General features: G+C 36.2%; 1 protein-coding gene across 3 annotated transcripts in view; it reads left to right on the top strand.

Moving 5' to 3' along the window:
- The window catches only part of ATP7A (ATPase copper transporting alpha), a 186121-nt gene that overhangs the window by 117102 nt on the left and 41359 nt on the right, over positions 1 to 27660 (top strand). For all 3 annotated transcript variants that reach the window (XM_045066214.1, XM_004777105.3, XM_004777103.3), the window contains 6 exons: positions 2603 to 2766; positions 20111 to 20272; positions 22738 to 22814; positions 23183 to 23408; positions 25064 to 25297; positions 26661 to 26752. In XM_045066214.1, coding sequence (XP_044922149.1) covers positions 2603 to 2766; positions 20111 to 20272; positions 22738 to 22814; positions 23183 to 23408; positions 25064 to 25297; positions 26661 to 26752 — 955 coding nt within the window. The remainder of the gene's footprint in view (positions 1 to 2602; positions 2767 to 20110; positions 20273 to 22737; positions 22815 to 23182; positions 23409 to 25063; positions 25298 to 26660; positions 26753 to 27660) is intronic.

Raw genomic sequence — 27660 nt, 5'->3', positions numbered from 1 at the left:
CGTAAGTTTCAGTATTACTGTACCTGGACCAAGAACCAGACCAAAACCAAGTTTGTTTAAAATTATAGTGTTCTCTTCCAACAGTTTTATCACTGATATTTGCTTATAGCAAAAATGTTAAAAGTTACTCAGTATCGTCTATAAATTTTAACTCTAGGTTACAAAATCCTAGAAAATTTACTGCATACTTTTTTTATTTAGTTATACTCAAATGTTTTACTTTATAAGTTTGCGTTCATGTTAATAGACTTCACACTGTGGTATAATAGATTTGTTAACCATGTAGTTATGCAGTTATGTTTAATGAGACTGAAATCATAGGTTTGGTACTAGCCCCAATGTCTTAAATAATACATGCCCTTGGTCACAAGGGCCAAATAGGTAAGATTAGTATCAGCTTATCCCCTCTATTGTGGGGCAGTAACTCAAAGTATATAATAATAATATAGGGCTGGGGCCCATAGGCCTTATATATAAAGGCCTTATAACACACACATACACACATGCCTTACCTTATATATACAGGCCAGAAAATTATAATGAAGTGTATGTTATACAGAGCCATCTTCAGTTATTCCCTTATCTGCATTGTGTCATTTTTGCATGTCATTTCAATCTCCATTATATCTAATTAGAATGCAGTTGAGGCTGAAGCTTATATTACACTTTGAATGATTAAAAGGAGGGAGGTTACAAACAAATGAAAACAAAAGAAGTTTGTAAAGTTCTTGTTTAATTTTAGAACCAATAATTTTTTGGCAATTCAGAAATAGCCTTTTTCGTAAGATAAGCAATGCCTATGTCAATCTTGAATCTTTTTTTTTTTTTTTAAATCCATTCTGCTGATTGATCCTTCCTGTTGCTTCCTACTATCCCCTTTACTACCTCTTTACCCAATTAAGAATACCATTGGCCTAGCTGGGGTTACTATATTCACTTTTTAAAAAAATTATGTAACACTCGCTGTGTCTTAGTTTAGTTTGCATTATATTTATAAAAATGAATAGAGTTTTAATTATCGTTTGAAGTAAGAGTTTAAAAAGTTAGCCATAATTTATGTAAGTATGAAACCCATTTTTGAGAGTCCAATTTTCCCTTCTATTTCTGTTTGGCTATAGATTACATCCAAATGAAGCAAAAAGATTTTTTTTCTACTTTCTCTGTACCCTACTCTTATTACTGATGCTTTCCTATGAACTGGTCCTCTGAATTATTTGGTATCCACAAAGCCCAGAATGTAATCATTTTATACAGAAAACTTAGATTATATAGGTACTTTGTTTTCTTGTTAAAAACTATTATTAAGTTAATACTATTTTCTTTTCTTTTTATCCAACCGTAGAGTTGACCTGTTGATCCCCATTGCCTGTCAGGTAGCCGCCAAGTGCCATAGATAACCGGAAAGAGCTGATACTTCTGCTATGCAGAATTAATTTTCTTCTTGGCAATGTCAGCAGTAGCTGGCCTAGAGAAGTAGGATGGTTATTAATAAAAGGCTTGTGCTAGAGAACAGGGTGACTATGATAAAATGAACTCCTTTGTTTAATTAACAAGTTGTATGGCACTCCCCCCCCCCCATGAATAAGACCACTTTATATTAGTGTGTACCAGGCAGTAAAATTTGATAATTTTAAGAAATCACTATTATTTGATTATGTTATAATGTACATCTTGGATTCTTTGCTGTAACTGCAGGATTTCCTTAAGTGCTTAAGTTCCTTTCTCTCTAGGTCTCTGTCTTATTGGTTTCTACAATGCTTTATATAAGGTCTCAGCCTATTGTAATTCATAGGCCTTACTTGGATCCCAATTAAAAAAAAAGAAACTGTGTTAGGCAAACTAGTAAACAATTATAAGACAAGTATGGAAATGTGAATTCTGCCTGGATATTTGGTGATAATGAATTATTTTAGGTATGATAAGGTATTATATGTACTTTTTAAAGAGAAGAGTCTATCTTTAAGTGATACGTATTAAAATATTTACATATGAAATGTTATCTGGGTTTTGCTTCAAAATAATCAGGGTAGAGTACAGGAAGTAAGAGGATAGGAATATAGATGAAACAAGAGCAGCCCCAGTATTCATTTTTCAAAAAGATTTATTTATTTATTTTAGAGAGAGAGAACAGGGGGAGGGGCAAAGGGAGAGGGAGAGGGTGAGAGAGAATCCTTAAGCAGACTCCTCGCTTAGCACAGAGCTCGATGTGGGGCTTGATCCCAGAACCCCCAAGATCATGACCTGAGCCAAATCAAGAGTTTATCATCTAACCTACTGAGCTCCCCAGGCACCCCCAGCCCCAGTATTATTGATAATTGTTGAAACTGGGCAATGGTTATATCAAGTTTATTATGTTGTTCTCTCTTTTGAGTATATATAAATCAAAAATTTCCATAATAAAAAGTTTAAGAAACTAAGGCCCCATTTCAAATAGTTTTATTTGGTTTGGGTTCAAGACTGTATAAAAGCTAACTAATAACTAATAAATAACTAGCAAATTTCTCTAGGTTCACTTTAATCCCTTTATACATGAAAAATACTGATAACATTACTCTTTTTATAAAGGTATTATCTCAATTGCTTTTCTTATCAATGCTTTTAGGAATATATTCTGTACTTGTGGCTCTGATGGCTGGCAAGGCAGAAGTAAGATATAATCCTGCTGTTATACAACCACCAATGATAGCTGAGTTCATCCGAGAGCTTGGATTTGGAGCCACTATGATAGAAAATGCTGATGAAGGAGATGGTGTTTTGGAACTTGTTGTAAGTAATCATTTCTGCGTGATTAATAAAATTTACAGAAAAAAACATAGGGAGGATTCAGAAAACAGTTCCAAAGATATTTAAGGTTTGGGAAAATAAGACATAAAATGAAAAATAAGGAAACTGGAAAATAGAAGGATAAGATATGACTTAAGCATGGAATGTAAGATAATCATCTATTAAGAACCAAAAAAGAAGATTTAGGTTTGAATAAATAAATGAAAGTCAACTTTTAAAATACAGTATGATTCCTACCTAGTAGCTAGAAAATAAATTTCAGATGCATTAAAGACTTAAATTTTATAGATGAAGCTATAAAACCAGGTGAAGGCGTGTTGGTTTTAAAATGGTCATTTTTGCCAATCTGGCAAATTGAGTTTTATTTATATAATTTGAACAATTAAAGCAAAAATGTAATACTGCACCAAAATTAGTTACAGCTCAATCAAAAATTTAAATGTCAAAAAACATGAAATCACTAGGAGAAATATTTAGAGCTCTTTCCCCCAGTACTTTATTATAAAAACTTGAGACATCAGGAAAGTCAAAAGAATCGTACAGTGGAAACCCTTATACCCACCACCTAGATTCTCCATTAACATTTTAGCATATCTCTTTTACTATACATAAGTCTATTAATCCATTGTTGTAAATAAATTTAGACTCACAAAGTGGCAAAACAAGTAAAGAATTTATATGAAGCTTCTACCCAGCTTTTCCCAATAATAACATCTAACCTATCACTTAAAAAGTAGTATTAGAGTGACAATGGCCTTTCTAACTATCATATAAAACCTATAAAGAAAAGATTGTTAAATTCATATATATGAAAATTTCTTTTTGGAAGGAAAATACCATAAACAAAGTCAAAAGACAAAAATTGAATTTATTTCTTATCATAGATGAAGGTTAATTTTCTTAATATATGAAGAAGTATTTTAAATCAATAAAAAAGTACCAGTAACCCAAAAGAGAGATAATAGAGGATATGAACTGACAATTCACAGAAAATCCAGAATGTTACCACTTTAAGCATATGAAAAGATGTTCACCCTCATTTGTAATAAGAATAAAGCAAATTAAAACTGCATTGAAATGCCACTTTTCACCTATTAGATTGGTAAAGATAATACACAATTTTGTTAACACCAATTGATACAGGTTCTCAACAGGGGAATTTGGCAATGTCTAACAAAAGTAAAATTGCACATACCCTTTGCTTTAAAAGTTCCACTCAAAGAAGTTATCCAACAGACATAGATGCATATGTATGAAATCACATACTGTGTTCATTATACTATTTTTTATTATAGCAAAAAATAAGAAAAAAACTAAATGTTAATACTGGGGGCTAGATACATAAATTACAATATGTTCATATAGTATGATACTAAACAGCTATTAAAAGAATGGGTAGGGTTTTATTATTATTTATTTATTTTTATATTAAAATTTAAAAAGTTGTTTTTATTTTTAAATTATGGTATGTTATTCACCATACAGTACATCATTAGTTTTTGATGATTCATTGTTTGTGTATAACACCCAGTACTTCATGCAATACATACCCTACTTAATACCCACCACCAGGCTAACCCATCCCCCCACCACATCCCCTCTAAAACCCTCAATTTGTTTCCTAGAGTCCACAGTCTCTTATGGTTTGTCTCCCCCTCTGATTCCACCCTCGTCATTTTTCCCTTCCCTCTAACGTCCTCCATGCTATTATTCCTTATGTTCCGCAAAGAAGTGAAACCATATAATAATTGTCTTTCTGTGCTTGACTTATTTCACTCAGCGTAATCCCCTCCTGTCCCACCCATGTTGATGTAAACAGTGGGTATTCATCCTTTCTGATGGCTGAGTAAAATTCCATTGTGTATATGGACCACATCCGCTTTATCCATTCATCTGTTGAAGGGCATTTTGGCTCTTTCTACATTTTGGCTATTGTGGAAATTGCTGCTATGAATATTGGGGTGCATATGGCCCTTCTTTTAACTACATCTCTATCTTTGGGGTAAATAGCCAGTAGGGCAATTACCGGGTCATGGGTAGCTCTAAACTTTTTTTTAAAATTAATTTATTTATTTTCAGAAAAACAGTATTCATTATTTTTTCACCACACCCAGTGCTCCATGCAATCCGTGCTCTCTATAATACCCACCACCTGGTATCCCAACCTCCCACTCCCCCGCCACTTCAAACCCCTCAGATAGCTCTAAACTTTTTGAGGAATCTCCACACTGTTTTCCAAAGTCGCTGCACCAACTTGCATTCCCACCAACAGTGTAAGAGGGTTCCCCTTTCTCCACAACCTCTCCAATATTTGTTGTTTCTTGACTCATCAATTTTTGTCATTCTATCTGGTGTAAGGTGATATTTCAGTGTGGTTTTGATTTTAATTTCCCTAAAGGCTAATGATGATGAACGTTTTTTCATGTGTCCATTAGCCACTTGTATGTCTTCTTTGGAAAAGTGTCTGTTCATGTCTTCTGCCCATTTTTTGACATGATTATCTGTTTTTTGGGGTGTTGAGTTTGAGAAGTTCTTTATAGATCTTGCATATCAGCCCTTTATCTGTAGTGTCATTTGCAAATATCTTTTTGCATTCTGTGGGTTGCCTCTTTGTTTTGTTGACTTTTTCCTTTGCTATGCAGAAGCTTTTGATCTTGATGAAGTCCCAAAAGTTCATTTTTGCTTTTGTTTCCCTTGCCTTTGGAAACCTGTCTTGAAAGAAGTTGCTGTGGCCAATGTCAAAGAGGTTACTGCCTATGTTCTTCTCTAGGACTTTGATGGATTCCTGTCTCACACTGAGGTTTTTCATCCATTTAGAGTTTATCTTTGTATATGGAGTAAGCACATGGTCGAGTGTCATTCTTCTGTACATAGCAGTCCATTTTTCCCAGCACCATTTATTGAAGAGATTCTCTTTTTATCCATTGGATATTTTTTCCTGTTTTGTCAGAAATTAGTTGACCATAGAGTTGAGGGTCTATATCTGGGCTCTCTATTCTGTCCTATTAGTCTGTGTGTCTGTTTTTGTGCCAATACCATGCTGTCTTGGTGATCACAGCTTTGTAATGTAGCTTGAAATCAGGCAATGTGATGCCCCCAGCTTTGTTTTTTCTTTTTCAATGTTTCCTTGGTGATTCAGGGTCTTTTCTGGTTCCATATAAACTTTAGGATCATTTGTTCCAGCACGTTGAAAAATGCCGTTGGTGTTGAAAGTATAGATTGAAAGTATAGTTTTCTCTGGGCAGTATAGATATTTTAACAAGGTTATTCTTTTGATCCGTGAGCATGGAATGTTTTTCCATCTTTTTGTGTCTTCTTCAATTCCTTTCATAAGTGTTCTGTAGTTTCTAGAGTATAGATCCTACACCTATTTGGCTGGGTTTATTCCAAGGTATCTTATGGTTTTTGGTGCTATTGTAAATGGAATCGATTCCCTAATTTCTCTTTCTAGTGTTACATTGTCATTGCATAGGAGAGCAACTGATTTCTGTGCCTTGATTTTGTATCCTGCCACATTACTGAATTGCTGTATGAGTTCTAGAAATTTAAGGGTGGAGTCTTTTGGTTTTCCACATAAAGTATCATTTCATCTGCAAAGAGAGAGTTTGACTTCTTCTTTGACAATTTGAATACCTTTTATTTTTGTTGTTGTTGTTGTCTGATTGCTTTTGCTAGGACTTGCAAGTGTGGACATCCTTGGCTTGTTCTTCATCTTAAGAGAAAGGCTCTCAGCTTTTCCCTGTCGAGAATGATGATCACTGTGGGCTTTTCATATATTTTTTTTTTAATGAAAGAGGAATGTTCCCTCTATCCCTACACTCTGAAGAGTTTTAATCAGGAAAGGATGTTGTATTTTGTCAAATGCTTTTTCTGTATCCATTGAGAGGACAATATGGTTCTTCTCTCTCCTCTTATTAATGTGTTCTATCACTGATTAATTTGAAAATTTTGAACCACCCTTGCATCCCAGTGATAAATCCCATCTGGTCGTGATGGATAATTCTGTTAATGTACTGTTGGGTCCTATTAGCTAGGATCTTGTTTCCATATTCATTGCTGATATTGGTCTGTAATTCTCCTTTTTGATGTGGTCTTTGCCTGGTTTTGGGAATCAAGGTACTACTGGCCTCATAGAATGAGTCTGGAAGTTTTCCTTCTGTTTATGTTTTTTGAAACAGCTTCAGGAGAATAAATACTATTTCTTCTTTGAATGGTAGAATTCTCCAGGGAATCCATCAGGCCCTGGACTCTTGGTTTTTTGGAGTTTTTGAATGCTGCTGCAATCTCTTTATTGGTCATTGGTCTACTCAGGTTGTGAATTTTTTCCTGTTTCAGTATTGGTAGTTTGAAGGTTTTCAGGAAGACATCCATTTCCTCCAGGTTGCTTAATTTATTGATATAGAGTTATTGATAATTTATGATAATTGTTTCTATTTCCTTGGTGTTAGTCATGATCTCTCCCCTTTCATTCATAATTTTATTAATTTTGGTTCTTTCTTTTTTCTTTTGGGTAAGTCTGGCCAGTGGTTTATCAATGTTATTAATTCTTTCAAAGAACCAGCTTCTAGTTTCATTGATCTGCTCTACTGTATTTCTGGTATCTATTTCATTAACCTTTGCTCTACTCTTAATAATTTCTCTTCTTGTGCATGGCTTAGGCTTCATTTTTTTTTTTTTTGTCTCCAGTTCTTTAAGGTGTAAAGTTAGTTGGTGAATTGGGGATTTTTCTGTTTTTTTTGTTTTGTTTTTTTTTTTGAGTGAGGCTTGGATGGTTATGTATTTACCCCTTACCCCTTAGGACCACCTTTGCAGTATCCCATGGGTTTTGGACTGATGTGTTTTCATTCTCATTGGTTTCCATGAATTGTTTAAGTTTTTTCTTTGATTTCCTGATTGACCAAAACATTCTTCAGCAGGATGGTCTTTAGCTTCCAAGTGTTTGAATTTCTTCCAAATTTTTTCTTGTGATGGAGTTCCAGTTTCAAAGCGGTGGTCTTTGAATATACAGGGAATAATATAATAATAATAATATACAGGGAATATAATTTATATATTATATCATATTATGTTATTAATATATATCAGTATAGTAAATTACAATTTATTAATTATAAATATATCATATAAATTATGTAAATACAATATATTAAATATTAATATATAACAAATATTAATAATTCACATTAATACATATTAATAATATAATATATACATATAACACATAATGATTAATATAATAATTAAAATCTTAATAAAATGATATATTAATATATTATATATAGTTATATATAATATAATATAAAATATAATATAATATTATAATATATTAATATGTACTTGTATATATAAATAATAATAATATACAGGGAATAATCTCAATTTTTTGGTATTGTTTGAGACGTTTTTGTGACCCATTATACAGTCTATTCCATGTGTGCTCAAGAAGAATGAGTCTTCTGTTGTTTTAGGGTGGAGTGTTCTATATATAGCTATGGGGTCCATCTGATCCAGTGTATAATTCAAAACTCTTGTTTCTTTGTTGATTTTTTGCTTAGATGATCTGTCTGTTGCTGAGTTGGAGTGTCGAGGTCTTCTACTATTAATATATTATTATCAATATGTTTTTTTATTTTGGCTAATAGCTGGTTTAGGTAGTTGGCTGCTTCCATTTTGGGGCCGTAGATATTTACAGTTGTTACAGCCTCTTGTTAGATAGACCCTTAAAGAATGATATTGTGTCCTTCTGTATCTCTAACTACAGTCTTTAGCTTAAAATCTAATTTGTTTAATATGAGAATTGCTACCTTAGGTTTTTTTTAAGTCTGTGAGCATGAAAGATGGTTCTCTATCCCTACACTTCCAGTCTGATTGTATCTTTAGGTTCAAAATCAGTCTCTTGTAGACAGCATATTGATGGGTCCTGTCTTTTTATCCAGTCTGAACCCTCTGCCATTTCATGGGAGCATGTATGCCATTCACATTGAGGGTGATTATTGACAGATAAGATTTTGTTGTCATCATGTTGCCTATGAAGTCCTTGTTTCTATAGATTGTCTCTAAATTTCTGTTCTATATCACTCTTGGGTTCTTTCTCCTTTTATAGACCGCCTCCCTTAATAGCTCTTGCAGGGCTGGCATAGTGGTCACATATTCTTTCATTTTCTGCTGGTCCTGGATGTTATCTCTTCATCCATTCTGAATGACAGTCTTGCTGGATAAAGTATTCTTGGCTGCATGTTCTTCTCCTTTAGTACCCTGAATATGTCTTGCCAGCCCTTTCTATTTTGCCAGGTCTCTGTGGACAGGCCTATCGTTACTCTGATGTTCCTCCCTCTGTAGTTAAGAAATCCCTTCCCCATCAACACTTTCAAGATTGTTTCCTTATAGCTAAGATTTGCAAATTGTACTATTATATGTTGTGGTGTCAGTCTATTCTCATTAATCTTGGGAAGGGTCCTCTCTGCCCCTTGCATAGTAATGCTTGTGTCCTTTCCCAGATTAGGGAAGCTCTCAGCTACGATTTGCTCAAATATATCTTCTAGTTTTCTCTCTTTCTCCACCCCCTCAGGGATCCCAATAATTCTGACATTGGAACGTTTCATGGCCTCATTTATTTTCCTAATTCTGTTTTCATGGATTTTAAGGTGTTCCAGGCCTCCTTCTGTTCCTTCCTTTCTAGCAGTTTGTCTTGTAGATCACTAATTTTTCTTCTGCCTCGTTTACCCTAGCCATAGAGTATCTAGCTTAGATTCCATCTCATTCATAGCATTTTTAAGTTCGGCATGATTAGCTCTCATTTCTTCCCTTAGAGAATCTATGTTGCTGTTAATGGTTTTCTGCAGCCTAGCTATTGTCTTCATGACTGTTACCCTGAAGTCTATTTCTGACTTCTTGTTTATATCTATATCCATTAGGTCTAAGGGAGATTGTCTCTGGTTTTCTTTGTTGGGAGTTCTTCCTTCTAGTCATTCTGTTGAGGGATGGTTGAGGGAATGTATAGAGTCAAAAATATCAACCATAATCCAGGCAAGGTGCACCTTGGGAAAGTTCATACCGATTGGAAGCCACCACCAAGAAAACCCAGCCAAAATGAAACCCAAAAATAAGATTTATAATGTTAAGGACAAAACTAAAAAAAAAAAAGGGGGGCGGTGAGGGAATGTGGGGGCTATAATCTCTTAATGTGGGTGAGGTAGGGTGTTTCAGTTCTTCCTGGGTGTATTTTGTTCTCTTTGTTAGAGAGTACTACTTCCCAGTGTTACAGGGAAATTAAAACTGTATGTGTGTATATATATATATGTACATATATATATACATATATGCTTATATATATACATATATATATATATAAAGGTAGTATTGAATAAGGAAAAAAGGACTACATTAAAGTATATATATGTGTATGTGTGTGTGTGTATATATATATATGGAAAAGAGAAAAAAGCATATGTGAAACAGAAGTTAGAAAGTTACTATGGAATATGTTGTATTAAGCATCTAGTTGAAATGCTAAGTGGGTAAAAAGAAAAAACAGAGAAGAAACATGAGAAAGAATAAAAAAGTTGTATCTAAGAAATGCACAGGGCCATGAGACAACACCCAAAGTTCAGGATACTATTTCCCCCTGGTGTTGGGGTTTTACAATTTTATGGGGACCCTTGGGTTGTCCTCCTCTTGTTCTTCCAGTTTGTGTTCTGCGGGAGGGCCCTGCTGCATTGCTTTTCAGGTAACCCCGCTTGAGTGGAGTTACTCTGCCCCCTATCAAGGGGCTGGGCTCCATGGAAACTAGTTTTTTGGGCTTTTGTTCTCCAGGGGCTTTTTGTGCCTTTTCCAAGGGTTGGAGCAAAGGAAAATGTCCATTGCTGGACCTCTGCCCGAGAAGAGAAGTCACATTCTGCTCTTCTCTGAACCCTCTAGACCACACAGTCTCCCCCTCTGTAAGCGCCACTGAAAACTGAAGCCTCCCACAGGTGGTGCTCACCCCCAGCAATCCTCTCTGTTTGACCCAGATGCCTGCATGTCTCTGCCCCCTGTCCTTCCAAAATTCTGAGCAATTCTGGTCTGGGTGGGTGTGGCTGGTGGCAGCAGTGATGGTGTCCCCCTCCACAGGCACAGGTCTGAGCAAGCAGCCACTGGTCCTGACATTTTCCCCTTAAGCCCCTGGATTCTCTTTGAGTGCTGGTATCAGGACCCTCCCTTCCTGCAACCACCACTCTGCAAGCTATTGCTCTTCCTCAGGAGCAGAACGCTTTTGCCCTGGGTTATTGTGTTATTTTCCAGTGGTTTGCTTTTCGTGGCTCCCTCCCCATTCTGTTTATCCTCCAATATCTATCTGCACAATACCAACTCTGTCCTTTGTACCTCTTGACTGAAGAACCTCTGCCTCCACAGAGATCTTACATCTCAGGCTGATTTTGTGGGTTTCAGACTGGCTTGTAGATATCCAGCTAAATTCAGAGGACTGGTTGAAACGGGGTTCCCCATGCCTCTGCCATCTTGAGTCGCAACCTAAAACAATTTTTATACCAGGACTCTAGGATCACGACCTGAGCGGAAAGCAGACACTTAATGACTGAGCCACCCAGGTGCCCCAAAACAATTTTATTTTTAATTGATTTCTACACCCAACATGGAGCTCAAACCCACAACCCCAAGATCAAGAGTCATGTGTTCCACCAGCTGATTCAGGTGGGCATCTCCATTGATTTTTATTTTTTAAAGACTTTGAAAAAAAGATTTATTTATTTATTTTAGACAGAGAGATGGGGGGAAGGGCAGAGGGCGAGGGAGAGAGTCTCAAGGAGACCTCATGCTGAATCTAGGACCTGACATGGGCCTCGATCTCACTACCTGGAGATCATGGCCTGGAGATCATGACCTGAGCCAAAGCCAAGAGTGGGATGCTCAGTTGACTGCCACAGGTGCCCTTATGTTTTATAGATTTCTGGAACTTAGGGGTAATCTGGGTGGCTCAGTTGGTTAAGCATCTGCCTTTCACTCAGATTATGATTCTAGGGACCTGGGATTGAGCCCCATGTCAGGCTCCCTGCTTAGCATGGAGTCTACTTCTCCCTTTCCCTCTGCTATACCTCTCCTGTACTTGTGCTCTCTCCATCAAATAAATAAAATCTTTATAAAATAAATAAAACTTAATAGCATTATTGAAATATAATTCACATACCATAAAACTTGCCCCTTTAAGGTGTACAATTCAGTGGTTTTTGTATATCCTCAGATTTGTGCAACTATCACCATATCTAATTTTCAGAGATTTTCATTAACCCAAAAAAAGAAATCTTTCCTGTTAGCAGTCACTCCTCATTCTTGATAGTAAGCACTTGAGTCTTCTTTATTCCCTTGGTCAGTCTAGCCCAAAGTTTGTCAATTCTGTCAGTTTTTTCAGAAAAACAGTTTTTGGTTTTGATATTCTCTATTCTTTTGTTAATTTCCACTCTAATCTTCAATTTCTTTCGTTTACCTGCTTTACGTTTAGCTTGCTCTTCTTTTCTAGTATGTTTTTTTTTCTTTTCTAGTATCTTACCAGGAAAGTTACATTATTTATTTGAGATCGTTCTTATTTGTTAATATTGAACTTTACAGCTACACATTTCCCTCTAAGTACTGCTTTCATTTCAGTTATTGTACTCTTCAATTCCAGACTGTCCATTGGGCCTTTTTAATAATCTCTCTATTGATATCATTTATTTGGTGAGATAGTGTTCTCATATTTTCCTTTATTTCTTTTTTAAAAATTATTTTATTAACATATAATATATTATTTGCTGTAGGGGTACAGGTCTGTGAATCATCAGTTTACACATTTCACAGCACTCACCATAGCACATACCCTCCCCAATGTCCATAACCCAACCACCCTGCCCCTCCTCCCTCCTCCCACAGCAACCCTCAGTTTATTTCCTGAGATTAAGAGTCTTTTATGGTTTGTCTCCCTCCTGATCCCATCTTGTTTATTTTTCCCTTCCCTACCCACCCCCCCACAACCTCCTGCCCTGCCTCTCAAATTCCTCATATCAGAGAGACCATATGATAATTGTCCTCCTCTGATTGAATTATTTCGCTCAGCATAATGCCCTCTAGCTCTATCCATGTCATTGCAGATGGCAAGATTTCATTTCTTTTTTTTCAAGATTTTATTTATTTTTATTTGTCAGAGAGAGAAGAAGCAAGGGTAGCAGCAGGCAGAGAGAGAAGCAAGGGTAGCAGCAGGCAGAGAGAGAAGCAGGCTTCCCACTGAGCAAGGACACTGATGCGGGACTTGATTCTAAGACTCTGGGATCATGACCTGAGCCAAAGGCAGCCGCTGAACTGACTGAGCCATCCAGGTGTCCCAAATTGCATTTTGTTTGATGACTGCATAGTATTCCATTGTGTGTGTGTGTACATATATATATATATATATATATATATGTATATATATATGTGTGTGTGTGTACACATACACACATACCACATCTTCTTTATCCATTCATCTGTTGATGGACATCTAGGTTCTTTCAATAGTTTGGCTATTGTGGACATTGCTGCTATAAACATTCTGGTGCATGTAGCCCTTTGGATCACTATATTTGTATCTTTAGGGTAAATACCCAGTAGTGCGATTTCTGGGTTGTAGGATCACTCTATTTTCAACTTTTTGAGGAACCTCCATGCTGTTTTCCAGAGTGGTCGCACCAGCTTGCATTCCCACCAAAAGTGTAGGACGGTTTCCCTTTCTCTGCCTCCTCTCCGACATGTTGTTTCCTGATTTGTTAATTTTAGCCATTCTGACTGGTGTGAGGTGGTATCTCATTGTGATTTTGTTTTGTATTTCCGTGATGCCGAGTGATGTGGAGCACTTTTTCATGTGTCTGTTGGCCATCTGGATGTCTTCTTTGCAGAAATGTCTGTTCATGGCTTCTGACCCTTTCTTGATTGGATTATTTGGTTTTTGGGTGTTGAGATTGATAAGTTCTTTATAGATTTTGGATACTAGCCCTTTATCTGATACTTAGTTTGCAAATATCTTCTCCCATTCTGTCAGTTGTCTTTTGGTTTTGTTAACTGTTTCCTTTGCTGTGCAAAAGCTTTTGGGCTTGATGAAGTCCCAATAGTTCATTTTTGCCCTTGCTTCCCTTGCCTTTGGCGATGTTCCTAGGAAGATGTTGCTATGGCTGAGGTCGAAGAGGTTGCTGCCTGTGTTCTCCTCAAGGATTTTGATGGATTCCTGTCTTGCATTGAGGTCTTTCATCCATTTTGAGTCTGTTTTTGTGTGTGGTGTAAGGAAGTGGTCCAGTTTCATTTTTCTGCATGTGGCTGTCCAATTTTCCCAACACCATTTGTTGAGGAGACTGTCTTTTTTCCATTGGACATTCTTTCCTGCTTTTTCGAAGATTAGTTGACCATAGAGTTGAGAGTCTATTCGGGGCTCTCTATTCTGTTCCATTGATCTATATGTCTCTTTTTGTGCCAGTACCATACTGTATGATTACAGCTTTGTAATAGCACTTGAAGTCTGGAACTGTGATGCCACCAACATTAGCTTTCTTTTTCAACATTCCTCTGCCTATTTGGGGTCTTTTCTGGTTCCATATAAATTTTAGAACTAGTTGTTCCATTTCTTTGAAAAAAAATTGATGGTATTTTGGATAGATATTGCATTAAATTTGTAGATTGCTTTAGGTAGCATAGACATTTTCACAATATTTGTTCTTCCAATTCATGAGAATGGAACATTTTTCCATTTTTTGTGTCTCCCTCAATTTCTTTCATGAGTACTTGATAGTTTTTTTTTTTTTAAATGCAACATGAAATGACCTAATCAAGTTTTGTGGCTGTGAGCTGGTATGGGACACCTATGATCTCCTTTATTATTCGGACTGACTCACTCGGGCCCTATCTTTTTTTTTTTTTTTCTTTTTGAATAGCCATCCTAATTCTTTTTTTTTTTTTAAAGATTTTATTTTATTTATTTGTCATAGAGAGAGAAGCGAGAGCAAGCACAGGCAGACAGAGTGGCAGGAAGAGGCAGAGGGAGAAGCAGGCTCCCTGCCAAGCAAGGAGCCTGATGTGGGACTCGATCCCAGGACGCTGGGATCATGACCTGAGCCGAAGGCAGCCACTTAACCAACTGAGCCACCCAGGCGTCCCAGTACTTGATAGTTTTATGAGTACAGATTCTTTGCCTCTTTGGTTAGGTTTATTCCTAGTACCTTATGGTTTTGGGTGCTATTGTAAATGGGATTGACTCCTTAATTTCTCTTCTTCTGTCTTGTTGTTGGTGTATAGAAATTCAATTGATTTCTATGCCTTGATCTTATATCCTCACACTTTACAGAATTCCTGTATGACTTCTAGCAGTTTTGGAGTGGAGTCGTTTGGGTTTTCCACATAAAGTCTCATATCATCTGCAAAGAGTGAGAATTTGAGTTCTTCTTTGCTGATTCAGATGCCTTATATTTCTTTTTGCTGTCTGATTGCTGAGGCTAGGACTTCTAGTACTATGCTGAATAGTCGTGGTGATCATGGACATTCCTGCTGTGTTCCTGACCTTAGTGGAAAAGCCCTCAGTTTTTCCCCATTGAGGATGATATTCACTGTGGGTTTTTCATAGATGGCTTTGATAATATTGAGGTATGTACCCTCTATCCCTACACTTTGAAGAGTTTTGATCAAGAATCGATGCTGTACTCTGTCAAATGCTTTTTCAGCATCTGTTGCGTGTATCATATAGTTCTTGTTCTTTCTTTCGTTAATGTTATATCACATTGATTGATTTGTAGATGTACAACCAACCTTGCAGCCTAGGAATAAATCCCACTTGGTCATGGTGAATAATCCTTTTAATGTACGGTTGGATCCAATTGGCTAGTATTTTGGTGAGAATTTTTGCATCTGTGTTCATGAGGATATTGGTTTGTAATTCTCCTTTTTGATGGGGTCTTTGTCTGGTTTGGGGGTCAAGGTAATGCTGGCCTTATAAAATGAGTTTGGAAGTTTTCCTTCCATTTCTAATTTTTGGAGAAGTTTCAGGAGTATAGGTATTAATTCTTCTTTAAATGTTTGGTAGAGTTCCCTGGGGAAGCTGTCTGGCCCTGGGCTCTCATTTCTTGGGAGATTTTGGATGACTACTTCAATCTCCTTTCTGGTTATGGGTGGTTCATGTGTTCTATTTCTTCCTGATTTAGTTTTGGTAGTTTATATATCTCTAGGAATACATCCATTTCTTCCATATTGTCAAACTTGCTGGCATATAGTTGCTCAAAATATGTTCTTATAATTTGTTTGTATTTCTTTCGTGTTGGTTGTGATCTCTCCTCTTTCATTCATGACTTTAGTAATTTGGGTCCTTTCTTTCTTCTTTTTGATAATTCTGGTCAGGGGTTTATCTATCTTATTAATTCTTTCAAAGAACCAGCTCCTCATTTCTTTGATTTGTTCTACTGTTCTTTTGATTTCTATTTCATTGATTTCTGCTCTGATTTCAGCTTTCTTTTGATGTCTGTTAGCATGGTAGATTGTTTTCCACCCCTTCACTTTAAATCTGGTGGTGCCTTTGGGTCTAAAATGAATTTCTTGTAGACAACATATCAGTGGATCTTGTTTTTTTATCCTTTCTAATATTCTGTGTCTTTTGATTGGGGCATATAGCCCATCTACATTTAGGATAACTATTGAAAGATAGGAATTTAGTGCCATTGTATTGCCTGTAAGGTGACTGTTACTGTATATTGTCTCTGTTCCTTTCTGGTCTGTTACTTTTAGGCTCTCTCTTTGCTTAGAGGATGCCTTTAAATATTTCAATATTTCAATATTTCTCATAGGGCTGGTTTGGTGTTTGCAAATTCTTTTAATTTTTGTTTGTCTTGGAAGCTTTTTATCTCTCCTATTTTCAGTGACAGCCTAGCTGTATATAGTATTCTCGGCTGCATATTTTTCTCATTTAGTGCTCTGTATATATCATGCCATTCCTTTCTGGCCTTCCAGGTCTCTGTGGATAAGTCTGCTGCCAATCTAATATTTTTACCATTGTATGTTAGAGACCTCTTGTCCCAAGCTGCTCTCAGGATTTTCTCTTTGTCTCTGAGACTTGTACATTTTACTATTAGATGATGTGGTGTGGACCTATTTTTATTGATTTTGAGGGGGATTCTCTGTGCCTCCTGGATTTTGATCCTTGTTCCCTTTGCCATATTAGGGACATTCTCTATTATAATTTGCACCAATATACCTTCTGCCCCTCTCTCTCTTTTTCCTCTGGGATCCCAATTATTCTAATATTGTTTCTTCATATGGTATCACTTATTTCTCAAATTTTCCTTTCATTGTTCAGTAGTTGTTTGTCTCTCTTTTGCTTGTCTTCTTTATTCTCCATCATTCAGTCTTCTATATCACTAATTCTCTCTTCTGCCTCATTTATCCTAGCAGTAGGTGCCTCCATTTTTTATTGTACCTCATTAATAGCTTTTTTGATTTCTACTTGGTTAGATTTTAGTTCTTTATTTCTCCAGAAAGGGATTCTCTAATATCTTCCATGGCTCTTTTGAGCTGAGCTAGTACCTTGAGAATCATCATTCTGAACTCTAGTTCTGACATATTACCAATGTCCATGTTAATTAGGTCCCTAGAGTATGGTATTGCCTCTTGTTCTTTTTTCCATGGTGAGTTTTTCCACCTTCTCGTTTTATCCAGATAAAAATATATGAAGGAGAGAGTAAAATACTAAAAGGGTGCCAAAACCCCCAGAAAAATATATGCTACCCAAATCAGAAGAGACCTGAAACTGGGGGGAGAAGAAAGGGGAGAAAAATTTAAAAATAGAAAATAAAAATACATATATGTATTTTTATTTTATGTAAAATATTTTATTTTATGTAAAATATTATTTTTATTTAAAATTTTAATTTTATGTGAAATATTTTATTTTATGTATTTTATTTTATGTAAAATACATATATGTATTTTTATTTTCTTATTTTTTATAAATACATATATATATATTAGACTGTTGAATAGAACAGGGCCACCCACTTGATTTTGGGTGTATTCTGGTCTCTTAATAAAAACTGCCTCCCAAATATTAAGGAAAGAAATACCTATGTATATACAAACATAAGGGTAAACATGATGAAGGGATGGAATATGAATATAAAGATGAAAATTTATAAAGATTCTAAAAAAGGAATTGATAAGAGAAGTTGGTTGGAAATGAAAAAAAGAGGAGAGAATGTGATCAGGCTGGATTCTAGATTTAGGGTATATTTTGATCTATTAGAAGAAATTGTATCCCAAAATTTTAAAGAAAAAAGAGCTATATGTATTCAAAAAATAATTTTAAATACAGCGAAGGGATAAAATAGGAGTATAACTGAAAATTTAAAAAGATTTTTAAAAAAGATATTGATAAGATAAAATAGTTTAAAAATATTAGAAGAGGAAAGAGGAAAAGTTATAAAAAGTAGAATCAGGAAAAATAAAATAAAAGAAATTTAACTTTGCAAGACTAAAAGATCATGGGGGGAAAAGCCATGAATTCTCTGTGTTGCTTTCCCCTAACTCTGTAGTTCCACAGTTCTCATTGAATTCGGTCTTGGCTGGATGTTCTTTTCGATCTTTTTGAGGAGGGGCCTGTTTCAGTTATTCTCAAATGTCTTTGTCTGAAGCGGAATTGCACCACCCTTGGCAGGGGCCAGGCTAAGTAATCTGCTTGGGTTAGCTCTTGGAGCTTTTGTTACCTGATCGCTTTTCATAAAGCTTTGGAGGATGGGAATGATGATGGCAGGCTCCCAATCCCTGGCCCCAGAGGAGCCCAGAGCTCGGGCCCCCACTCTCAATGTGCCTTCCGTGAGACGCAGTCAATCCCTTCAGTCTCCCTGGTCTCCAGCCGATCTGTGCTTACCTGGCCTTTGAGCATTTCTGTCTCCGGTGCATGGCCCCGTTTGGAGTTTCCAAATCCAGCAGATTCCTGTAGCATGCTCTCATGCTGCTCCTCCTGGAGGAGGAAAGAGGGGGTCTCTCTGCATCTGCCATTTGTGGTGTCCCTGCTTGAGGAGCAATGGCCCAACCATGTCTTGGGTCACTGTTTAAGGTAACCCCGAGCTGAGAGCTCACTCCTTGGCTCTGGCTCCATCTCTGCTCTGATACCTGGCAGCCCTGCCACACTCAGACACCCCCAGTCTTTCTGTGGCCCCGCGGTTCCTGAGACCACACTGCCCCTGCGAGGGCTTCACCCCCACTTAGCCTCTGGAGCGACATCCCTCAGAGGAGCAGACTTCTAAAAGTTCTGATTTTGTGCTCTGCTGCTCCACCACTTGCAAGGAGCCAGCCCCTCCCCCACAGTCAGCCAAAATCGAGTCAGTCACTTAACTGAGCCACCATCTGATTTTCTTGAATACATGCTTCCTGGATTGCCAGAATCTTTTATTTAATTTCCAAATTTCAAAAAAAGTTAGTTTTGTCAGTTTTTGCCAGTTTTTTCATTGTTTTTATGGAGGAGATAATTTTCAAAGGCCTTTAGTACACCATTACTTATATTCTTTCAGTAGATATTCTTGAATAAAAAACTGTAATTTGTTATATATCCTTTAATCACTTCCCAGAGTCTTTAAAGGGCTGTTTTTTGAACTTTTGTTCAATTTATCATTGCTTTTGGGGGGAGGGATTTGCTGAGCTGTACACACAGTCATTCCAGAAGTGCTGCTATTCCATTTTAGAATTTTAAAAATATTTTTATTTATTTATTTATTTGAGAGACAGAGATCAGAAGTAGGCAGAGAAGCAGGCAGAGAGAGAGGAAGGGAAGCAGGCTCCCTGCTGAGCAGAAAACCCAAAGCGGGGCTTGATATCAGGACCCTGGGATCACGACCTAAGCCAAATGCAGAGGCTTTAACCCACTGAACCACCCAGGCACCCCTCCATTTTAGAGTTTAATACTAAGCTCACCCAAGACATAAGGCAAAATACATTTTAGACAAAGGTATAATACTTTTGTCATCCATTAACCTTTGATAAAAGTAATACTGAAGACTAAGAAATCTAGGGAGAAACAAGACATTGAGTAGAAGAAATGATTGATCCTTTATCACTGAGTAGTGATAGTGTAGTGACAGGAAGAGAGAGACTGACTTAATGAGATCCTCTTCTATTTAACCTGTTGCAGCTGGACCATATCTTTGTTCAATGTAATTTTATACAAAAACAGCATTCTAGTGAACACATCTGAAGGATATTAATAGTGCAAATAAGACCTTTTGTGTTCATCCCATGTTATAATTCATGTTTAATGGAGGAAAAATAGATTTCTGAATAACAAAACCTTTGTCTTTAACAGGTGAGAGGAATGACATGTGCCTCCTGTGTACATAAAATAGAGTCTACCCTCACAAAACACAGAGGGATCTTCTATTGCTCTGTGGCCCTGGCAACCAACAAAGCACATATTAAATATGACCCGGAAATTATTGGTCCCCGGGATATTATCCATAGAGTTGAAGTAAGTGGTAAGATTTTGGATTTCTGTGTTCTTAACCTATTCAGTCAGCACTCTGTTGAATCACTTCTAGTTTGTATCAAAGACAATGAAAAAATATGGTTCCTTTGATTATTTTCAATTAACATGTCCCAAATTTAATATGAATATGTTTACAAACTTTTTTTTTCTTAGTCTTTGTCAGGAAGAGTTAGGCAAAGGCATATTGGCACTATTAATCAGGAGTTGATTGAAGGTAGAATCACAAATCCTTTAAAAATATTTAGAAAATGTCAGTAAAGTACAATTATTAAAAAAGCAAGCATTATGCTAGATGCTTTATTGTACCTAGATCAAAGCAAACTGTAATTTTAAAAAATTTGTGTATGGTTCACACAACGATGTTATATTAGTTTCAGGAATATAACATAGTGATTCAACAACTCAGTAGTTATGCTATGCTCACCATAAGTGTAGCTCCCATCTTTCACCGTACAGTGCTATTACAGTACCATTGTCTATATTTACCATGCTGTACCTTGTTTTCCCATGAATTAGTCATTCCATAACCAGCATCCTGTATTTCCCACTCCCCTTCACCCGTTTTACCCATCTCCCATCTACCTCCCCTCTGGCAATCATCAGATTGTTTTCTGTATTTATAGATCTGATTCTGCTGACAAATGATGTATTTTTAAGTATGAAATTTAAAAGACCAAACCCTTTTATTTGTCACAGACTTATCTCGTGTTCTTCAGTAAATCAAGTGGTAGTACATGTGACAATGCTTTACAAGTTTTAATATGGTATACCCTTGGTGTTATAATGCTTGGAGCATATTAATATTCAGATAAGATCCTATTAATACAGATAATAATGCCATTAACATCTTTGTGAAGCTAGCATTATTGAGTATTTAGTATGAGCCAGTTACCAAGATTGCAAAGCTTCAACTCTTAATTTAATCTCACAAGAGTGCTATTATCTTCATTTTAGAGATGACGAAACTCAGGTTCAGAGAAATTAAGGTACTTACCCCAAATCACATAACTAGTAAGTGTCATAGCTGGGATTTGAGCCTATTCTTTCTTTAAAAAAATAAGTTTTATTTATTTGTTTGAGAGAGAGAGAGCAAGCAAGCAGGAGGCAGGAGAGGGAGAAGCAGACTACCTGGCAGTCTGACACAGGGCTCAATCCTGGGATTCTAGGATCATGACCTGACCTGAAGGCAGATGTTTAACTGACTGAGCCACCCAGGCACCCCGAGCTTATTCTTTCTGACTGTAAAATGCATGCTTGCTTTTTTCACTGTGCTGTGCTACACTACCAACAAATAAAAGATGTCAGCATTTTCCCTAGTAGCTGAAAATGGAGAGTATGTTACTGTCTATGTGCATATGAGTCTTATGTATGTGTAGTTTTCTTTAGTACTTTCTTTTATTGGGGAAAATTTGTGTTAATGTTCTTTTTCTGACAGAAGAAGAGTAGAGACTGCATCTGCAAAGACTTCAATAACATATTTAGTATGGTGCTTTTTTGGCCTATTATTCAGTTTTCTAAACTTGTTCAGGGGATAGATAGATAGATGTCAAAGCTAAAATTTAATGTATGTCCATACTAGTGGATGATGCTTGTCTAAATGTAAGATTTATGATTTTATTATTGAATTCTGTCTTCATTAAGTCTTCAACACCATCAGCCTGACCAACCAACAGATTCTGCTTTTTTCTTTTCTTTTTTTTTTCTAAAATTACTTATTAGATGCTTTAGCTTACTTTTTTTCTATTTTTTTTTTTAAAGATTTTGTTTATTTATCAGAGAGTGGGGGGAGAGAGCGAGCACAGGCAGACAGAATGGCAGGCAGAGGCAGAGGGAGAAGCAGGCTCCCTGCTGAGCAAGGAGCCTGATGTGGGACTCAATCCCGGGACGCTGGGATCATGACCTGAGCCGAAGGCAGCTGCTTAACCAACTGAGCCACCCAGGCATCCCTTTAGCTTACTTTTTGATATATTAAGAATCTGGGGTGCCTGGGTGGCTCATTGGTTTAAGCCTCTGCCTTCAGCTCAGGTCATGATCTCAGGATCCTGGGATTGAGCCCCGCATCGGGCTCTCAGCTCAGCGGGAAGCCTGCTTTCCCCTCTCTCTCTGCCTGCCTCTCTGCCTACTTGTGATCTCTGTCTGTCAAATAAATAAATACAATATTTTAAAAGAATCTTAGTGAGGATAGCTACACTTGAGTTAAATTACTAGTTTGAGAACAGTAGGCTAGACATTAACTAGAGTAAAGGATCTATTCATTTCTTTGTTGAAAGATTATAAACAAAAGTAATTAAGGGAATGGAGTATATCTTTACCTTTGCAATTATCAGAGTGACTTGCTCTCAGTAATTGAGTTGAATTGTTCTTAATGACCATACCATGTCTTAGAATTTCTCTATGTAGTAGTTTTATATTCAGTGAAATAATTGTTTTCTAATGAATTTCCTTAGAGCTTAGGTTTTGAAGCTTCTTTGGTCAAGAAGGATCGATCAGCAAGCCACCTGGACCATAAACGAGAAATAAGACAGTAAGTGCTTTTGGTGTGTCAATGAAAAACAGATTTTGACTCTTTGTTACAAATTTCTTCTAAGAGAGAGAGAGAATGAGGAAGAGGCAGAGGAAGAGGGAGAGAGAATCTTAAGCACAGAGCCTGATGCAGGGCTCGATCTCATGACCCTGAGATCATGACCTGAGCCAAAATCAAGAATTGGGCGTTTAACTGACTGAGCCACCCAGGTGCCCCCTTTATTACAAATTTAACATCCTGTTGACATGTCAGTTTTTATAATATCATCCTTATATTGGGTGGAGTGGTCACAATTTGTATTTCCCTATAGTGCATAGAATCTTTAACCACCAGCTACTTACCAAAATGATGTTTCTTTTTTACGTAAGGTGGAGACGCTCCTTCCTTGTGAGCCTCTTTTTCTGTATTCCTGTAATGGGGCTGATGATATATATGATGGCTATGGATCACCATCTTGCAACTCTTCACCATAATAAGAACATGAGCCAAGAAGAAATGATCAAAATTCATTCTTCTATGTTCCTGGAACGCCAGATCTTGCCAGGACTGTCCATTATGAATTTGCTATCCTTTCTATTGTGTGTACCTGTACAGGCAAGTGAAATGTCAGCAAGTGTATATGTTAATAACGAAAAATAGCAAAATGTGAAAGGCAAGGCTATTTTCAATTGCAAAACAGATTATTAGCCAGAAGTTTGATCATTTTATGCTAGATGCTTTATAAAAATAATCTTAAACTAAGCGGTTAAAGTAGATAATAAATTCTACTTAACTTCTAAAGATATTGTTTAACAACAAAGCAGAGAGAAAAAGTTCAATTTATATTTAGATATGAATTTAGCATTCATATCTGCTGCTGTATATAACTTTGTTTAAAGTTATAATTAAAAATATTTATATTTGTATTTATATTCTATATTAAATATATTCAAATCAATTATCCTACTGTTATATTAAGTATATTTATAAATATTTTAATTAATATTTATTATATAAAATAAAATGATAATTATAATATCATAATTATTATATATAATATATAAAAATAAATATATATAAATAATATATAAATATACTTAATATAATTATAATATAATTACTATTATAATATATAATATAAAATATATTAATATATAATTAATATTATTATATATAATTATAATTATTATATTATAATTATAAAGGATAATTATAATATTATTATTTTTTTAATTTTAATTTATTTATTTGACAGACTGAAATCACAAGTGGGCAGAGAGGCAGGCAGAGAGAGAGAAGAGAAAGCAGGCTCCCTGCTGAGCAGAAAGCCCGATGCGGGGCTTGATCCTAGGACCCTGGGATCATGGCCCGAGCCGAAGGCAGAGGTTTTAACCCACTGAGCCACCCAGGCGCCCCTATAATATTATGTTATTATTCTAATTATTTCTCCTTGGTACTGATGTCCATTAATTTCTGTATGCTTTCAACTCTTTTTCTTTTTTAAAGATTTTATTTATTTATTTGACAGAGAGAGATATCACAAGTAGGCAGAGAGGCAGGCAGAGGGGGAGGGGGAAGCAGGCTCCCTGCTGAGCAGAGAGCCTGATGCAGGGCTCCATTCCAGGACCCTGAGATCATGACCTGAGCTGAAGGCAGAGGCTTAACCCACTTAGCCACCCAGGTGCCCCTCAACTCTTCTTTTCAAATAAACTTTTACTATGGAACAATTCCATCCCATAAATCTATTCCGTTCTCTGATCCTTGTAAAAGGCAATGATGATTTTAAGAACATCTTAGTATGTTTCTTCATACTAATGAGAAATAAGCTTTTCAGTAGTTTACCAATGAAAACAGCCAGTCAGCAGTTCCAGTAGCTTGTAATATTCCCCTTAGGTTGAATTTTAGGGAGGGGAGCTGAGTTTTATGAATATATATAAAAAAGTAAAAAAAAATGTAATTGTTTTCTTAGTTCTTGTTTTTGCTAACATCTAAAAGAAAAATTGGAGAATCATCTGACTTTCTTTATACTACAGAATATCCTTGGATCTTAGAGGACAGCTGCCAAGGACTTCTGCTGCAGTTTGCCTCAACACACACAGACCTGCTAAAATACAGACATTGTTATTTCAGCTTAAAATACTTCCTTAGTGTTTCTGGTTTAGATAAAAGCCAAAGAAAATTAATAATGAGACTGTATCTTTGTTCCTGAGCTATATATGTGAATTTCTGCATTTTATAAAAAAGCAATAATTATTGTTCCTCTATTACAGTTTTTTGGAGGCTGGTACTTCTACATTCAGGCCTACAAAGCACTGAGGCATAAAACTGCAAATATGGATGTACTGATTGTGCTGGCGACCACAATCGCATTTGCCTACTCTCTGGTTATTCTTCTGGTTGCAATGTATGAAAGAGCCAAAGTAAACCCTATAACTTTCTTTGATACGCCTCCTATGCTATTTGTATTTATTGCCCTGGGCCGGTGGCTGGAACATATAGCAAAGGTACAGTAAGAAAGGGTGACATTTGTTAAAATCTTGGATGGATAAGGGATCATATTTTTTAGACCAGTAGTTGTTGGAAATATACATGGATTTATATAGTTAACGAAAGAAGTGCTTCTATTTCGTTATAAATTTTAAGTTAAATATTCCTGTAGAAGTTTTATAAAATTTATGGAATTAAAACTGTAGATAGTATACTATATGCATTCTTATTTCAAGAGAGAAACATTTGCTAAGTACTTACTTACATCATATTTTTAATGGAAAAATTGAGGTGACCACAGGATTTAAAATAATGGTGGAAAAAATATTCACTTATAGTCCCACACTATAATGGAAATTACTTTCCAATCCTGTTCTACATACCTTTATATTTTTACAGCGTGGCAAACATTGTATACATACTAGTTTATCCTTAACACTAGAAAGTTTTCCCCCCATTTTTCCAGTCCAGATATAATTATTTGGTATTTTCTAAATAACATTTTGTCAAATCATTGTGCTATAACCCACTAAACCATTTCAGTTTTGTTCTCAATTAGACTGCTTTCAGTTTTAAATTTTAGATAATCCTGCATTAAACATACTCGTGTTTAATAGTAATTTCTGTTGAATTAATATCTTAGGATAAATTACAAAGTATGTGAGTAAAGGGCATAAATCTTTTCATGGCTCATGCAACAAATAACATTTTTTTGGCAGTAAGAATATGTTAGTGAAGTAGTTTTACTACATCTTCACCAGCATTAACTCCTGTATAAATTCTTGCTAAGTTGGTAGGCATTAAATGGTATCATAGAGGTGCTTTTGTTTTTATTTCTTCCATTAATAGCAGGAATAAACATTTTTCTCCACATCAGGTATTTTACTTATTTTTTTTAAAAGATTTTTTATTATTAGACAGATAGAGATCACAAGTAGGCAGAGAGGCAGGCAGAGAGAGAGAAAGGAGGAAGCAGGTACCCCACTGAGCAGAGAGCCCAGTGTGGGGCTCGATCCCAGGACCCTGGGACCATGACCTGAGCCAAAGGCAGAGGCTTTAACCCACTGAGCCACCCAGGCACCCAGGTATTTTACTTCTTAAATGAATTGCCTAATAATGTCCATAAGCAAAGGACTTATGCGCCTGGGTTCCTGATGTTTTTCCTTTTAATTTACATCACTTATTTATAAACTATACCTAATAATACATTTTATATTTTGTAGACTTCACATTTTTGAAGTGTAACATTTTCTAATTTGAACTAATTAGTATTCCTAAAGCTATCTTTTTGGAAAATGTTAAGTTTTATATCTTTATTTTAGGTAGAACCTGAGCTTTTTACTTCCTTAGCATTGTTAACATGTTTGTTTTAATTTGTAGGGCAAAACATCAGAGGCTCTTGCCAAGCTAATTTCACTACAAGCTACGGAAGCAACTATTGTAACTCTTGACTCTGATAATATTCTCTTAAGGTATTTATTTTCATTCTTTCCCCTTATCTTTTTAACTTGTTACAAAAAATATCAAATATACCCAGAAGTAGAGAGAAGAGTATAATGAACTCACGTCATCTGTCTCCCAGATTTAACAATTATTCACATTTTGCCCAACTTATCTATGCATTCTGTCTTTATATTGTTACAGTAGTATTTAAATTCTAGTCATATTGGTTTATTGCTAAATGTTCCTGTAGTATCTCTAAAAATAGGACATATTCCTATGTAACTATAATACCATTTTGCACTTAACAAAATTAACAGTACCTTAATATCATCTAATATGTATGTAGTCTGTATTCTCATTTTTCCTGTTGTCCCTAGAAAGTTATTTATTTATTGTAGAGAGAGGGTGGAGAGAGAGAGTGTGTGTGTGTGTGTGAGAGAGAGCGAGAGAGTTGGGGGAGGAGCATGAGTTGGGGGAGGAGCAAATGGGGAAGAGCAGCTGGGGGGCGGGGCGGAGGAGGGGGAGAAGAATCTCAAGCTGATCTTATGGTGAGCACAGAGCCTAGAGCCTGTTCCAGGGCTTTGATCTCACCCTGAGATCATGACCTGAGCAAAAACCAAGAGTTAGTTGCTTAACCATCTGAGCCATCCAGGCACCCCGTCTCCAAAAGTTTTGTTTCTTTGTTTGGAATGGAAATCAAACAAGGTCTATGTGTCAAAGCATTTGACTGACATGTTTCTTTTAATCTAGAGCAGCTCTTCCCTTCTGTTTGCCCTCCCTCCCCACCATGCCTCACCACTTACTGGTGACTTGTTAGAGAACCATCCATCAATTGTCCGGTAGAATATCACACAGTCTGAATTTAACTCTTTGCTTCTTTGTGGCATCATCTAACTTGTTCTATAGCTCCTGTTACCTGTAAACTGGAAGTTAGAGC

This window comes from Mustela putorius, unplaced genomic scaffold (genome assembly GCF_011764305.1).
Source record: "Mustela putorius furo isolate JIRA1106 unplaced genomic scaffold, ASM1176430v1.1 tig00003862_pilon_pilon_pilon, whole genome shotgun sequence".
Classification (NCBI taxonomy): domain Eukaryota; kingdom Metazoa; phylum Chordata; class Mammalia; order Carnivora; family Mustelidae; genus Mustela; species Mustela putorius.
The sequence above is the reverse complement of the archived record's forward strand: the minus strand, read 5'-3'. Positions and strand labels throughout refer to the sequence as shown.